Here is a 15,073-nt window from a genome sequence, read left to right on the forward strand (position 1 = left end):
CTTTCTCTGCATCTTAAATCCAATGCCGAGTCGAAGAAGTCGAGTAGCGGCAGCTTGCGTGCTTTGCGGCCAGAAATAGTTAATTCCTACTCCGTACTCCATACTACATGCACTTACCTAGGTGGAATTATAGTTAATCCGCTTCGGGAGAGATCGACCAGCTCATCTGACTAATATACATACATGACTTCCAAAAGGGGACTAGACTATAAGCCATGTTTGTCCCATTTGCACCTGTACAAGCACCTTCTTCTCATTCTTCTCATCCAACCTCTTGACGCAAACCCAATATCCAAATTTCCACACAAGCAAGAGTAAGCTTCGACCAAGCAAAGCTTTATGCAACTCTACTCAGTTAGCACCTAACCAAATCTCTAGAAATCCGCCCCTATCTTCCCTATCTATCCACCGCCTAAACCACTACTTCCCGCGCAAAGAACCATCCACCATCTACTAGGTAGAACCGCACCTCCACAATGGATAAACCAGAGAAACGCAAACTGGACACAAATACGCCGACAGCCCGCGACGAGAAAGACTCCCCCAGCACAGCCGAGAAGCGGCGCAAAGTAATCGGGCCTTCATTACCACCACCCGCGGGACGGATTGAAGACGACAACGACAACACAACCCCCAATTCCGACGACGATGACGATGACGATGACGATTTCGGGCCTAGCCTGCCTCCACCGGTAGGCGCATCGATATCTAAACCCTCAATTGCCTCAACTACAGCCGCACAAAACCAGTCCGAAGCAAAATCGGCACCGCAACCGCAACGGGACGCATGGATGCTTCTCCCTCCTAGCGCAGACGATCGATCGTCCCGGATGGACCCTACAAAACTCCGGAGTCGGAAATTCCAGACTGGTCGGTCAGCGGGATCGTCTGCTCCGGGAGGGGTGGATAGCATTTGGACCGAGACGCCGGAGCAGAAGATGAGACGGTTGCAGAATGAGGCGATGGGGATTACTGTGGGTTCTTCTGGATCTAGCGGAGGAGGTGAGGGTGTCTCGGCGCAGGAGGCGAAGAAGTCGCGTGCGATGCGGGAGAAAATAGAACGTTATAATGAGCAGAAGAGGAAGGAAGATGCAGCGGCGCAGGGTGGTGAGGGGCGGAGTAAGAAGGATGAAGAGGAGGAGGATGATCCGAGCGCGAGGGCTTTTGATAAGGAGAAGGACATGGCGTTGGGCTCGAAGTTGACGCACGCGCAGCGGAGGGAGATGATCAGTAAAGCGTCAGATTTTGGGTCGAGGTTTACGACGGGGAAGTTTTTATAATCGATCACTGTGTTTGGGGTCTTTCGGACGGTAATAAGAGAAGTTGTGTACAATATATGTGTGTATGTATATATATACCCTATGACTTTCATGACTATTTTTTGGAGCAGGAAGGAAAGGATGGAAACATTTGAGTTGGAAATATATCATTATTATTATTATTTTTTTTTTAGATTCTATAGTGAATTCTTCAAGTCTTCCAACCAAGAAAAGAAAGCATTACATCAAACTGGGCAGAACAAAAAAAAAAAAAACGAAACACGGGGTATATTGTAAAGGGGGACAGTCAGATTAGAGAATGGTGCACTTGGGAAGGCCGCAAGGGCCCCCATCACTCTTCTCTGCCTTTTCCCTTTGTGTGTCTTGTGGTTTAGTCTGCTGAGACTGAGGTGCCGCTGCTGGTTCCTTCTTCTGCTGGGAAGCTGCAGCCGCGGGCTGCGCTTCGGACTTGGATTCATTGCCTCCATGCAGTCACGCGAAGTTGATCTTGGCGAGGTGCTCGTAGAAAGACTTGCCCTGGGTCTTGGCAATGTTGAGCTCAAGCTCAGTGGGTTGGCGGGAGCCATCAGCGCCCTATTCAATATTAGCACCTTCTTTTTTTTTTCCAATAAATTATTAAAAAAACAACTTACAGCGAAGGTTCCAGCGCCCCAAGGGCTACCACCGTGGACTTCGTCGAGGTTGGCAAGGTAAGGGAAAGCGGTCTTGTAACCAAGAGGAACGTAGATAAACCCGTGGTGGGCCAAAGTGCTCATGGAAGAAATAGCAGTGGACTCCTGGCCACCACCCGGGGTACCAGTGGAGACGAAGAGACCAGCGTACTTGCCCCAGTAGCCACCGGAGGCCCAGATACCGCCAGTGCGGTCCCAGAAAGTCTTCCACTGGGCAGGGAAGTTACCGTAACGAGTGGGGATACCGAAGAGGACGGCATCGTACTCGAGAAGGGTCTCGGGGGTAGCAATAGGCACGCTGGACTTGGCGGGAGCGTGCATCTTAGCAAGGACTTCCTCGGGAAGGGTCTCGGCGATCCTGGATGGCGGCGATATCAGGTTAATTCCTTGCGCTCTTCATGGCGACTGGAGTTGTTATTCAGGGCAACTCACTGGTAGAGATCGGCCTCACCACCGGCCGACTTGATACCCTCAAGCTCAGCATTGGCCAACTTCTCAATGTGGCCGTACATAGAGTACTAGAAATTGGGAGGAGGACATGTTAGTTGGTCACATTGAGCAATCCTCAGCGGGACAAGACCGGGAAAAGACCGGACGAGTGGCATTGCGGAGGGGTAATGCATACAAAGACGATAGCGATCTTGGGAGCCATTGCGACGGTAGGTTGGTACACTGGGAGAATGAAAAAGGAGAAAAGGAATTGACCCGAGATTGAATGATGTGTTGTTATTAACGACGACGAAGATAGCAGACTTAGCTACCTTAAATACCTCGACTGCAGGGGGAAGGGAAGCTTCTGGTTTCTCAGCAATACATAGAGGGGAACCGGATGCTGGCTCTGTCATCGATTACAGAGACCGCGCTAGCCTGAGATTGCAGGTGTTCATTGGATACCTGAATGCAGTGGTGGGGCTTAGTCGATTCTTACAGAGACTTGACAAATTCAATGTCGAGCTCAACTTTACCTACGGTTTTGTCCGATTTGTTTTCTTTCTTTCTTTATTTTTGTTTTAAGGTGATTACGGGCCCTTGCAGTCCTTCGATTACTATGGACTCTTAATCGCCAGCCCAGAGGAAATTCCGCGCTTCGATTATCCACTGCTAATGAGCCCAGCCGCCAGGAGTCGTGATGTCATCTCGATTCGGGCTGTTGCTTTTCTTAGTGTCAATTCCTGACTACCGCTCCGGGTTATAATGGAGTAGCCGGAAGTCTACGAGTACCTTCCTACTTGCAACCCTACGTTGATCTGGATACGGTACAAAGGAGGTAGAATTTGAGTGTAGAATTAATTGTTCATGTGGTTCTATTCTAGCTGTATTTAGTATACATATAGGGTATAAAAATGGGTCACGGATAACATCGAGAATCGTCCGCATTAACAACCACGAAGAGACAAGGTTGTGAAATCACCGAGCGTGAGGGTCCGGAAGCAAGCGTCCAGGACTGCTTGGACAAGCCTTCTGGTCGGCGAAATTCCTCGGATAGCTGCTCAGGGTTGCTGTTCAGTTGAGTCCGTCCGAGATTAAAGCCTAAGTTAGGCTTGTCGCGAGGTATCTGGCGTGAGAGTTGTCGAGTTGAACGTTGAAATCAACCCCCTCTCGGGCAGACCTTCCCCGCGCTAGGGTGAGAAAAAGTGCGTGAATATTCAGCGCCTTGGATGGAGTTCGAAAATCTGATCAAAGGGTATGATGATGCCTTTTGAGCCAATCCTAGCCCCGTCCCCTTCCGCGATAACGACCGCGCATTCCAAACCCTCCTCCACGGCCACGTTCACTCCTCCACTCACGTTCCCTTTCTCTTTCCTTCTCTTGTTCTTCGCGGATCAAATCCCTTTCCCGCTCCAATTCCTCCTCCGTCTTCTCGACTCGAATCGAAGGTTTCGGTAGATTCTCTGACCACCGGGGGTGGGCATCCATACAGGATGGCCCTTCAGGACAGAACCCAGCCAGGTAGTATTGGCATAGACGTCGACGCACATGACGCTTGGCGCATAACGGTCCTAGCTCACAAAACCCTCGATCATAATGTTCACAGGGTGGTAATCGCGCCTGTTCTCTGACATGTTGGTATAAACAATCCTCCCCATTCGGGCAATATCCGGACCGCGAGAAAGACTGGCATTCCGGCATGCGTCGGAGGTTGTATTCATGGAGGTATTCGCACTTCAAGCCCTTCTTACAAAGCCCCTTGAGAAAATGCTTGCAGACGAGGGAGCCGTGGGTGGTAGACGGTGCCAATCCCGAGGCAGTGGTGGTCGACGTGGTTACTCGCGATGGGGTAGGATGCCGATCCGGACAAGCGGGCCCCAACGGACAGTGTCCCTCGCTGTAGGCTTTGCAGACGGGGACGTCGCTGGCCAAACCGAAGCCATAGCTTTTGCGTAGGAAAGGGATGAACGAAAACTGGTCGTAATCTGGATCACGAGTGCGATCGGTGGACACGACCTGCGCTGCCGCGTGACTAATGTCTGCAGTCATGGTGCCCTCTCAGCGACTGAGATCGGGAGAAAGGATACGCGTGGAAGTCAGATCAAGCAGGTTTAGGTACTCAGCTGCAAGCACTGGAAGCTCTTGCAACTGAAACAGGAAGGAATGCTTCTGCGGGGATGGCTCAAAGAAATAAGATGTGAGAAATGCGGTCAGCAGGGTTAAGGACAACAAGAAATAAGCTGCAAATGACCGAGAAGCAGCGAGAACGATCGATCTGTACCAAATAACACAAGTCTGGAATGGAAGGATCGAAGCCAAAAAGGAGGATGACGAACAGGGAAAGCGGTGGGCCGATGTTGATATTGCTTAGTCATCGCCGACCGGAAAAGCAAATTCGAGTCTTCCAAGAATATACGGTAAGAGGGCTCATTTCAATAGGACGCCGCTCTGAACTCATCACGTAATTGAATGCAACTCGTCTACTCTCTCATTTGGGCAGTAGTAAGAAAGAGTGGCTCCTCAACATTCCTGGCGCATTGACATGACCTTACAATGCAGCCCGTCGTCCTATGGCCCGGCCAGGCCTTTGGCTGGGGGACACGCGGCACAGCTGCAGCCAGGCCAATGGGTATGATTCCCATGTCACTTGAGAGTCTCACTGCCCCTGCATACGAGAATTTCTGGCACAAAGGATCACATGGGGTGTTGCTCTGACACCCAAGCGGCTTTGCTGCGGATGGTACCGATCTGAACGACTTGTTCTGTGTTGGATGTTGTTTAGAGTAGCAGGAGGAGACGTCATATTTTACATAGGACGAAGGAGCCTACTTCAATCTCTAATAGTACCGGTGACCATATATATATATAATAACTATATATCATAGTGTGGCAGGAGATTCCTTCGCTAATATCAGTGAGGGAGACAAGTACGATGACCCCAGTGCATTCAAAAAGTATTCCGACTGGTGTTTTGTCGCGCCATTCTGCTTACCAGGCAGGCTGCTATTTCCCTGAGGATTCAGATGCATGCATTGTATAAATTGGCACGTTTCTAGGACCTACTACTAAGACGGATCCTGGGGTGCGACCTCGCTTACATGGAAAGTCCTCGCATATTGACGCATACAACCGTCCAGTCTGTCATGCGGGGATGGGGTTCTCCAGTCTTTGGGCTGCTCCCCACAAAGCACCACACGCTCAAGGAAGACAGAAAGGCAAGTTAGATGAAACTTTAAATTGAGAAAAAAGAAAAGAAAGGGGGGGAAAGGCCACAAGAACAGCGAAGAAGAAACATTACCTCCTTAGTAGGGATGGGAGGGTAAAGCGTCTTTCAGCGCCTTCACAGTGGTGCATCGTGCACAGTCACGCCCAAGCCGATCCCCCGTTTCCATGTTCCGGAACGGTTGTTCATCTTTGCCCCGTCTCTGGGACGAGGCTCCATCTCTGGGACGAGGCTCCATCTCATGGATCTTCACTGGTGTGTCTCGCTGTCCCAGACTCCCAGACTCTCAGACTGCCAGCATGCTCCTCTTCCCCTTTCCCCATCCCCAGCCTCCTCCGCAGGACCCTCTCTTGGGTTCACGCTGGGAAAATGATCAATCTCGATCGTGATCCACCTGACATCTTGGAATAAGGCTAAGTAAGAAGCGATCCTCTTTATTGCCACCGTCCCCAAACGCGCTGTGGCTCTCAATTCTTACCGGAGGTCGGAAAGGTTACCTACCTGGAACCAGACGCAATTCAACAGAGATGGCTCCAATAACCTAAAGGCGGGGTGCGCACCATCGAGGGCGTCTGGACCTCAATGCGAAAAGATCATCCTTACCATTAATAAAACCGATAATGATAAGGGGAATAATAGTCAAGCAACGACTCCTCCTTGCCTTTGCCTCCAGTACTGGTACATTGAGGAGATGCAGGAATAACAGAGTTGCTGCAAATAGGCCGCACCGAAAGGACGCCATGGCAGGCAGGCAGGCGGGCTGGTATGTCGTATTAATGTCATGGGAGGTCATATTCACTGCACAGACGACACAGTACATGGAATAAAAATAATCATTCGCAGAGGAAGGGAGTGGGGGGGGAATCTGCAGGTGCAGCCTAGCGTCTTGGATCAGATTTTCTGTCATGATATTATTATCTGGGTTGATCACACACCCTGGTTGCCTTCTGTGTATATTGCTTTGGATTTGAGGGGTTTTTGATACTACTTACTGGCCTGGTTAACCTTCGAGACTTTCGGTTGGGTTCTAACATCCAGAATATAAACAAATCCGAATCCAAACCCACCCAGCTGAGAGAGAGAAAAAAGTACATTCCACACGTGATGCTATTCTGAATTGAGCAGTTGCTCTTTTGCCTTCATCATCGCTCTCTGATTTCTTTTCCCTCTCTTCCTCTACATTTGTTTCGTCCTTTCATCTCGTTCTATGTATAACTCTCTCGGTTTTATTCCTCATACACCCTGGGAGGATTACTGCTGAAGCCTCGGGCCACCTTCCCTTTCAACTGTCTCCTCCCACTATAGCCATGTTCTCCGGTTCGATTTTCCCCCACTGGCGCCGCAAAGCAGCAGAACGATCTAGCAGTAGTTCTTACGAAGTCCCCTTTTTCTTGAATGCTGCCTACTATCCGAATTGGCGGATTTACCGAAAACAACCTCCATCGTCTCTCAGATTGGGATTTATCTCTCATATCTTTTACGCTTTTGCTTGGTATATACCTACTAGTCATGCACCCACCGAGGGGGCTAACCCAGCCTGATCCAATTTAGATTCTGTTAACCAACCTTGTTCTTTTTTATTTAGGGTCAAAGAAGACGGTACTGTTTATGTAAATCTCCCACTTTCTGTTTTTTTTTTTTTTTTTTTTTTTTTTTTTCCTTTTCCCCCTGCTGACCAGAGCGGCGGGGAAACGGTTAGTTGAGCGATGAGTGGGCAGATGCTCAGATGCCCGTGGATGGCACGACCGGCTGTCTCAGGGCCTTCTCACAGCTCAAGCCTCAGTATTCCAAAATGAAGTTGGTTCTCTCTATCGGTGGGGGAGGGAAAGGAAGTGAAAACTTTGCTGCAGTAGCCCGGAGCCAGTCCCGCACGGAGACCTTCGCGCAGACTGCCAGGAAACTGGTAGATGAATATAGGCTAGATGGAATTGACGGTGGGAATGTCCTTGGAGTAAATTCGATGTCAGTGGTATACTAATACTCTGCTAGTCGACTGGGAGCACCCCGCTGATCCCCAGCAAGGACTAGACTACGTGCGTCTTCTCGCACGGCTACGGGATTATCTGCCTTCCCCGCGATATGTATTAGCGACCTGTCTCCCAGCCGGGCAATGGGCGCTGCAGCACATCGACCTCGCGAAAGCGCAGAACTATGTCGACCTGATCAATGTCATGGGCTATGATTTTGCCGGGCCCTGGGCAGATAAAACCGGCCACCACGCCCGGCTATACACTCCGTCGCATTCCACAGCAGCCTCCTGTCAATCTGCCGTGGCATATATCCTATCCCAGGGGGTTCACCAGAAGAAACTTCTTCTGGGTATTCCGACATACGGACGGTCATTCCTAGGCAGTAACGATGTAGGCCAACAATATACCGGCTGCGGCGGGGAAAACGGAGTATTTGACTACAGCGAACTTCCACGGCCTGGGGCCAAAGAATATCACGACGAAAAGGCTGGGGCAGCGTACTGCATCGGGGGAGACGGTGGGTTTGTGACGTACGACACGCCACAGACTGTACAACAGAAGGCGGAATTTGTAACTCGAGAGAAGCTAGGAGGGTTATTCTATTGGCATATCGGAGGGGACGCCCGAGGGCCGCGAAGTCTGATTGAAACTGGGTATAACACGTTGCATGATATGTAGACTTTTTGGGGGGGGGGGTTTTCGAAAAGAAGCCAGAACAGGACACCAAAAGGGAGGCTTACTGTGTTCCAGTGTATTGTTTGATCATTCAGTAGCGTGAGCGTAATGTCCAAATACAACGAAAAGGAAAAGAAAGATGAGCGAGAGACCAATCTATCTTATATGTCCCCGGAAGTATGAAGTATTCCTCCTCTACCAACCTGCAAGATATGGAAGATAAGCCTGCAGACATCCTGGCCCCTCGATACGTAAGCCACCGGCTTCTTATAACTAGGGAAAATGCACTGACCCTGCAAGACCATTTCAGCAAATCACACTGCTTGGGCGACGGGCAGGAGGCAGGAGGCAGGACGATCCCTTGGAGGACTGGATTGAACCCGGTTTCTTTATCTTTGAATGTACAGCGCGCACGGAGTACTATTCTACCGCTATGGAAATACATACCTAGGCTAGGTATGATCATGTTCTCTCCTAATTCGTGGGCGGAGATGCTCCAGCTGTTCTGTTTCTGTCAATGGAGATCTTGCATTTCCGGAGATGGGGTATCATATCATATCATATACTGCATGTATCCGTCTACTAGGGGAATATAACAAATGAATACTAAACTAATCTATCAGTCATGGTAGGTAGGTAGGTATGTAACTACCTAATGTAAATAAAGTATATCAATCAATCAATCAATCCTATCCCATCTGGTCAAGTGGACCCGGTAGCATTATGTATGTATGTATCACGAAAAAAAAAAAAAAAAAATGTTTAAAAAAAAAATGTTAAAAAAATCAAATCAAACATTGGGCCTGGATACCAAAAGCCAGAACCCATCCCATCCATTCCCTTGGACTATCCAGAAATAATACAAGACAAGACAAGAACAAGAACAAGAACAAGCCAAAAAAAAAAAAAAAAAAAAAAAAAAGAGGAGAAGGGTTTAGGAGCCTAGCACCTCGGTGAGGTTTAGGTCTACTGTTAGCTTGTTCGCTGCCAGAGCTGCTGTGAAGTAGGGGATCTCTTTTCCGTTATATGTGCTCGAGTTGCCGGTGACCTTGACTGGGATGACGTAGGGGGGGTTTCGCGGGAGCAGACTGATCACTTTCATCATGTCGATGTTGGAGAGCATCGGCACGGTGTTGTTGCCGGGCACAAGCACGAGGTCGTTGAGGAACGACTGGCCCAGGGAAGTTCCGTTGGCGGACCAGAGGTCCATCGTCAGGTTGCCCTATCAATATTGCGGGTTAGAAAAGACAGCAAAGAAACAGGAAATGGTCTGGATATTCTTACCATGCTAAGGGTCATCACGGAGGGGTTAGGGATCGAAACCTGTCCCACAGCGTTGTTTCCATCGGCTCGGTTCGACACAGGATGCATGCTGATAATAGTGAAGCCCTTGAGTTTGTTCAGACCTATATTCAAAATAAAATAAAGTAAAGTAAGCCGGCGGCGCCTGTTGAGAGATCCTGGGCCTCGTGCATGTTCCAAAAACACTTACCCTTCATGGTAACCGCCTTGTCGTATGTCACTGTGATAGTCGGCAGGGGGCCCTGCTTCAAACGGGGCCTGCCGCTTACAGTCAACCCAAACTCCTCGCTCATCATCACCGCTGAGGAGAACGCCGCGAACGCCGCCGCATCGCTGAGCTCGACGCGCTGTGCGACGTTCACCACGGTGCCGTCCTTGGCCTGGACTTGCGGAACGGTGACGTTCGCAAAGGAAGCAGATGCGCCCTCGAGGCCGACTTCCGCTTCGAAGCTGAAGATCTTAGGGTGGAAGATGCTGTCCGTGCCAATGATCTGGGTCTGGTTGAGATGGAAGCTCTCGGGGCTGGGGTCGCTGATGAACATGGCAGAGACGCTCAACGTAGAGTCGTTGATGTCTGCCTGGGCGATTCTCGGATATCCCACATAGACCCTACGTGACGAATCTGATTAACTTGACACCTTCTTTTTGGGGGGGGCACGGTAGTCGCAAGCTTACATTGGGAGTGACACAACCAACACACTCACAACCAGTGCGATGAGATGAGCCCACCAAAACCTCTTATAGTGACTCTTGAAGCGAGCCCCAAAAGAGGGTTTCGTCCCTGTAATGGAAACCTCCTCAACAACCACCTTATCGCTCGCCATTTTGAATCGTGGCGAGATCTTATCGCAATAATATATGACGCACTGGGCTAGTGAAGACGATGACAGGCTGTATCAAATCGGCTGGCATGCACGAATATGGCTTCCGGGGGGGGGTGCTAATTCGAGCTGCAACTTTATTAACAGCCCAATAGTGACCAACCGACAGGGCCCCAGAATAGGTATACTGTGAAGGAAATAAAAATAATAAAGAGAAATGAACTAACGAGTTAAAGAACGGCTGGAAGTGAACACGGCCGATAACTTCTTCGCTCTGTTGTCCCAATCGAGAAAGAAAACAAAGTCCCTGAATGCAATCAGGAGAAAAAAAATCGACGACAACAAAAGTTCGAAAATTAGTCTGATGGATCCTCAGGCATTTTATCTAGTTATCTTTTAGAGGGGTCAGAGGTCGATCACATGTACAGAATCTGCTACGACCAAAATGCATCAAGCACCACGGGTTTTTTTTCGTTTTCGTTTCTTGTTTTAAACCAAATAGAACAAGGATTCAAGCCGCCATACCATTTCATGCTAGTTAGATGGAACTGGAGGCCAAAAAAAAGGGGGGGGTTGTTCATTAAACCAACCACAACTGGGAGTGGAAGTCTCAGGTGAAGAATTCAGGATATAAAAACCTCGGTGAGCCATGATTCTATCCTCTGAAAAACTCAAACATCACCCAGCTTGTTAATGATATGCACCCATTGTTTCCTACAAAACCAGAGTGAAACGAGACAACCAGAACCGAGGCGCATACAGAGTGTCCATGAGATAGATGCATACTCGAGATTGTCTGCAGCAAACCCATTGGTTACGAAAGGGGGAGGGGGGAGGGGAAATACCAGGAGAAACAAAAGGTAGCAAAGATGACTCCAGGCCTTCTGATCGCTGCTGCATGTCTGGTTACTTTGGTATCAAGGAAAATGCTTTCTCTCTTCTTCCCCAAGTGATTACCCCATGGTGATCCTAGCTTGGCCTGGGGGCTAAAGATGAGACAAAACCCCCACTGGACGGACTCCCGCACTGTTGGCCAATCAACCGAAACGATAGTGAGTTGGGAATGGAATAAGATGCGCAGGAAGTGGCGGGTTTGGGAGGGCTGGTGCGCATTAGCTCAACTGGTCGAGGTCGCCATCCTGTACAAACGTGACCTTGACCTCGTCAGTTTAGTGCGATCATTAATGTCATCCTGGGCGCTGGTTCGTCTTGTGAAAGACAAGAGTATCAATCAAGAGAGCTAGAAACGTCGAATTAATCCGGCTGGTTTCTTGTCGAATTTCAGTTCGAAACAATTGGGACAACAACAAAAAAGGAGTACCTGTGCTGTAACCCGCCCAGGCGTCTCCCGAATCTCGCTGATCTACAGGTGAATGAATACTAGCATGGGTCTCGATAGAAGAAAACTCCGAATTGCTCAGTAGTCAGTACGGCACTGCTCCAGTGATGTATGATTTCATGAGGATCATCAGGCAAGATGTCTGCAGACAAACTATACGGCTAGCTAAAGAAAGGTAACGAATGATTCCAACGAACGAAACGAAAGAGAAGGAAAGGGAAAGGAATGTAAAGGAAGGAAAGGATGAAATATCCCACAGGAAGAAGATAAAGATATAAGACAAACATCACACAGTGATCAAATAAAGTAAGGGTATCCAAGAAACGAATATTGATGCCCGCAAAGATAAAGAAACACAGCCTTCATGCACAGATTTGAGCAGAGAAAGGCCTGCAGGAAATAAACCCCATAGATCGAGAAAATAGAGGAAAGGTAAAAAGTTGATCTAAAGGGCAGGAAAGGATAAATTGTGAATATCAAGAATGTGCAAGGGAAGAGAGAATCACGAAGAGTGACAAAGAAAAAAAAAAAAAAAAAAAAAAAAACCTCTTCGTGTCACAGCAAATGTCCAGTCCACCATAAGTGAGAAAGATGTTGAAAAGGAAAAGAAGAGAAAAAAAGAAGCAAAGGATAAGGAATATAAGGAATCGTAGTAGTGGCAGCAAGCGGTTCTGCTTCTGCTGGTCTACGCCGCTAGTATCACCAGCTTCACCCCAATGCTAGAATGCAAAACACGATGGCAAAATCACCATCTATGCTTCAGTAGCGTTGGACCTTTTGCGCTGGAACAGGCTGCGGGTTCGAGATTTGCTACGTTGCTTCTTGTCGGCATTGCTGGCTTGCCGGCCGCGCGAACGAGTATTGGGCTCGTCATCGGACATATACTTGTCCTTGTAAATCCTGTACAAAAAAGCAAATTAATATCGCAACTTGACAAATAAGACCAATGGTCGGGACTTACCAGCTGTTTCCCACCATACTCATCCCCTTTGCTTCAGCCTGACGATAGTACTTTGCCGCCTTCTTCAGGTCTTTTTTACAGCCAATGCCTTCTGCGTAGCAGTAACCAGCTTCCGCGAGGGCGTCGGCATCCCCCCATCGAGCAGCCGTCTCAAAACAGCGCAGCGCAAGGGTTTTGTCCTGCTCGATCCCCCATCCGTTAAGATGACTTACTCCAAGCTCGTAGACGCTCAGAGCAAACTGAGCACGGTAGGTTTTTTGCAATTCCCGTGCCTTTGCTGGCAGTTCCGCATTGGATTCGTCCAGAAGCTCTAAACCGACGGAATCCATAGCCTTGCGCAACCATCGTACACCTTCCCGTTGATTTGGCCGCATACCCCAGCCGTGTCGACAAGCCAGGGCATATAGCAACATTCCAACTGGGTGATCTTGTTTTGCTGCGATTCGTAGATGGTAGGTAGACTCGTTAAGGGATCCCCTTTCGTGGCATTCAATGCCTTTTGTCACATGTTCCTCGGCTGAGATAACTGCGGATGGTGCAGCAGTCCTGGTGGTTTGCGGTCGGAGTGTAGACGCTGAGTCTGCAGAAGAGGTCGTCTCCAAATGATCCTCAGTTCGGGTGGTTTCCGAGCTTTGTGCACGGGGTGGTACATGTTCGGGCTGCGCCTTCTCGGGGGTCAGCGTATTTTGGGAGGGAGATGCAGACTTTTGCGGTGTAAGAATCTTGTTTTCGGGGGCTGGGGATTCGTTAACCGAAGGGGGCTTCCGGGAAGCAATTGACTCCTGGCGCGATGGAGAAGGAGAAGGCGTTCTTGCAGCCATCTGGGGCTCTGCCGTCCTCGGACGTTCTGGGCTTTCGAACAAGGGCTCTTGCCACTCGAAATGGGGTGTTTGTAGTCCGGAGAATACAATCGAGTCCCTCGACATGACTCGTCCACGCGGAAGGGCGTACTTTGCATATATATACGAAGATACTGACGATGGGTCCTCGTGTAGACTGCGAGACAAGTCCATGTGAGTTGGCACCACGATTGGGTTAGGTTTGTTGCTGCGATTCATTATGCTCTGCAGGCTATGTGCATGATCCGACGTCGGAGTTTTTGCAGGAGCGGACAAGCTTGTGCTAGATCTGCTGAGAGGGCGCGAAAAGTTATAGGACGGGCGTGAAAGATTCCCTCCAGTGTTCGAAGCCTCGGAACTAATAGAGGGCGATCGAGGATGCGAACGGGCCATGGTAGACATTGGAGAATACGGCAATGACATGGCGCTACTTGATGACAACTTGCGTGGCTTCGAGAAGGTTGAACCGGCATTGGAACTACTATAATCATCATCGGAGCTCTCTGGTTGGGTACCCCGAGAACTGCTGGAGGGTCGAGACATGGGCGAAACTGGGGGCGCTAGACCTCGGGGAATATTGAGTCGGGAAGCGGAATCAGTCGAAGAGTTCATGGAGGGCCCAGCCAAGGGATAGCCGACAGGAGATGGGGCATAATAGCGGCGCGGTCCTTCTACTGCAATGGACATGTCCTCCTCTGGAGACTCTGCTCGAACTGCATCAAAGGCAAACCCTTCGTTCTCGAGAACCGGAGACTCATTCTTAGGAGTCGCATCTTCGTCATTCGAGAGGTTGCTTTCGCCAGTGAAATTCGATATGGCGCTCAAACGAGGATGTTCGGACTGGGGACGAAACTTGGGCTCCTCCACCTCAGGACGGGCTTTTTGGGTTGGCTGCCTTGATATTCCCGGAGGTCCCCCCCCTCCTCCTCCTCCTCCTCCTCCTTGCGAAGAATCGCCCGACGATGGTGATCGAAAGTAACCAGGTCGAGGTTGCGATAAAGAGCGTGCAACACTGGCAGGAGGCAATCGGCTCATACGTCGATCTCTTCGCGCAGACTCTTCCAGCTGGCGGGCCAACAGGCGGCCTTGGGCAGCAAACGCATCGAGGGGGGACAACGCAGGGGGAATTTCACCATCAAAATGTTCGACGCGCGGGGAAGGGGCACCACTTCGAGGAGCATCGCGCGAGGGCGAGCGGGAAGCGAATTGTGGCCGGAAGGACATGGTGGTGGTACGAGGTAACCTCTTGACTTTCACAAGCCCAGGAGCGATTCTATTTCGGGGGTGGGGAGGGGGGTTATATGACGGAATGTTACAATCGTGGGGTCGGATAAGGATAACTATCCTAAATCATAACCTTGGATGAGTTAAATGGAGCGCATCGAGGACGACGGAGCGGATCTTCAAGGCTCTGAAAAAGGGTAAGTTATATGGAACTGAAGGAGGCGCGAGAGTGAGATAGGGGAGAAAAGAGGAGAACAAGATGAAAACCAAACGATCACAAAGAAAAGCGGGCGGAATACTGAAAGGAATGACAGCCCCAAGACAGGAAGGGGAGGAAAA

General features: G+C 49.7%; 6 protein-coding genes across 6 annotated transcripts; 2 read left to right on the forward strand and 4 right to left on the reverse strand.

Annotated features, from left to right (window-relative positions):
• Positions 1 to 273: 273 nt before the first annotated feature.
• On the forward strand, positions 274 to 1,460 carry P175DRAFT_0475764 (GPALPP motifs-containing protein 1). The gene is made up of 2 exons (XM_040895252.1): positions 274 to 314; positions 379 to 1,460. The coding sequence occupies exon 2, from the start codon at positions 477 to 479 to the stop codon at positions 1,278 to 1,280; it is 804 nt and encodes a 267-aa protein (XP_040754829.1). The 5' UTR covers positions 274 to 314; positions 379 to 476; the 3' UTR covers positions 1,281 to 1,460.
• A 281-nt stretch (positions 1,461 to 1,741) lies between these two features.
• On the reverse strand, positions 1,742 to 2,469 carry pst2 (putative NADH-quinone oxidoreductase Pst2). Its single transcript, XM_040896854.1, has 3 exons — positions 2,384 to 2,469; positions 1,913 to 2,309; positions 1,742 to 1,853 (listed from the first exon to the last, which is right to left on the reverse strand). The coding sequence occupies exons 1-3, from the start codon at positions 2,461 to 2,463 to the stop codon at positions 1,752 to 1,754; spliced, it is 579 nt and encodes a 192-aa protein (XP_040754830.1). The 5' UTR covers positions 2,464 to 2,469; the 3' UTR covers positions 1,742 to 1,751.
• A 754-nt stretch (positions 2,470 to 3,223) lies between these two features.
• On the reverse strand, positions 3,224 to 4,823 carry yth1 (cleavage polyadenylation factor RNA-binding subunit YTH1). The gene has a single exon (XM_040896855.1). The coding sequence runs from the start codon at positions 4,427 to 4,429 to the stop codon at positions 3,662 to 3,664; it is 768 nt and encodes a 255-aa protein (XP_040754831.1). The 5' UTR covers positions 4,430 to 4,823; the 3' UTR covers positions 3,224 to 3,661.
• Positions 4,824 to 6,910: 2,087 nt separating this feature from the next.
• Positions 6,911 to 8,372, forward strand: P175DRAFT_0455232 (glycoside hydrolase family 18 protein; the record flags this gene model as incomplete). Its single annotated transcript, XM_040894592.1, has 4 exons — positions 6,911 to 7,109; positions 7,155 to 7,213; positions 7,303 to 7,537; positions 7,593 to 8,372. The coding sequence occupies 4 exons, from the start codon at positions 6,911 to 6,913 to the stop codon at positions 8,249 to 8,251; spliced, it is 1,152 nt and encodes a 383-aa protein (XP_040754832.1). The 3' UTR covers positions 8,252 to 8,372.
• Positions 8,373 to 9,175: 803 nt separating this feature from the next.
• P175DRAFT_0475773 (DUF3712 domain-containing protein) lies at positions 9,176 to 10,703 on the reverse strand. The gene is made up of 4 exons (XM_040895253.1): positions 10,226 to 10,703; positions 9,741 to 10,159; positions 9,533 to 9,654; positions 9,176 to 9,470 (listed from the first exon to the last, which is right to left on the reverse strand). The coding sequence occupies exons 1-4, from the start codon at positions 10,372 to 10,374 to the stop codon at positions 9,183 to 9,185; spliced, it is 978 nt and encodes a 325-aa protein (XP_040754833.1). The 5' UTR covers positions 10,375 to 10,703; the 3' UTR covers positions 9,176 to 9,182.
• Positions 10,704 to 12,462: 1,759 nt separating this feature from the next.
• On the reverse strand, positions 12,463 to 14,734 carry P175DRAFT_0431375 (tetratricopeptide repeat protein; the record flags this gene model as incomplete). Its single annotated transcript, XM_040893483.1, has 2 exons — positions 12,463 to 12,610; positions 12,672 to 14,734. 2 exons carry the CDS (start codon positions 14,732 to 14,734, stop codon positions 12,463 to 12,465), a joined length of 2,211 nt encoding a protein of 736 aa, XP_040754834.1.
• Positions 14,735 to 15,073: the final 339 nt, after the last annotated feature.

Source organism: Aspergillus ochraceoroseus (assembly GCF_002846915.1).
Source record: "Aspergillus ochraceoroseus IBT 24754 chromosome Unknown P175scaffold_2, whole genome shotgun sequence".
Lineage (NCBI taxonomy): Eukaryota > Fungi > Ascomycota > Eurotiomycetes > Eurotiales > Aspergillaceae > Aspergillus > Aspergillus ochraceoroseus.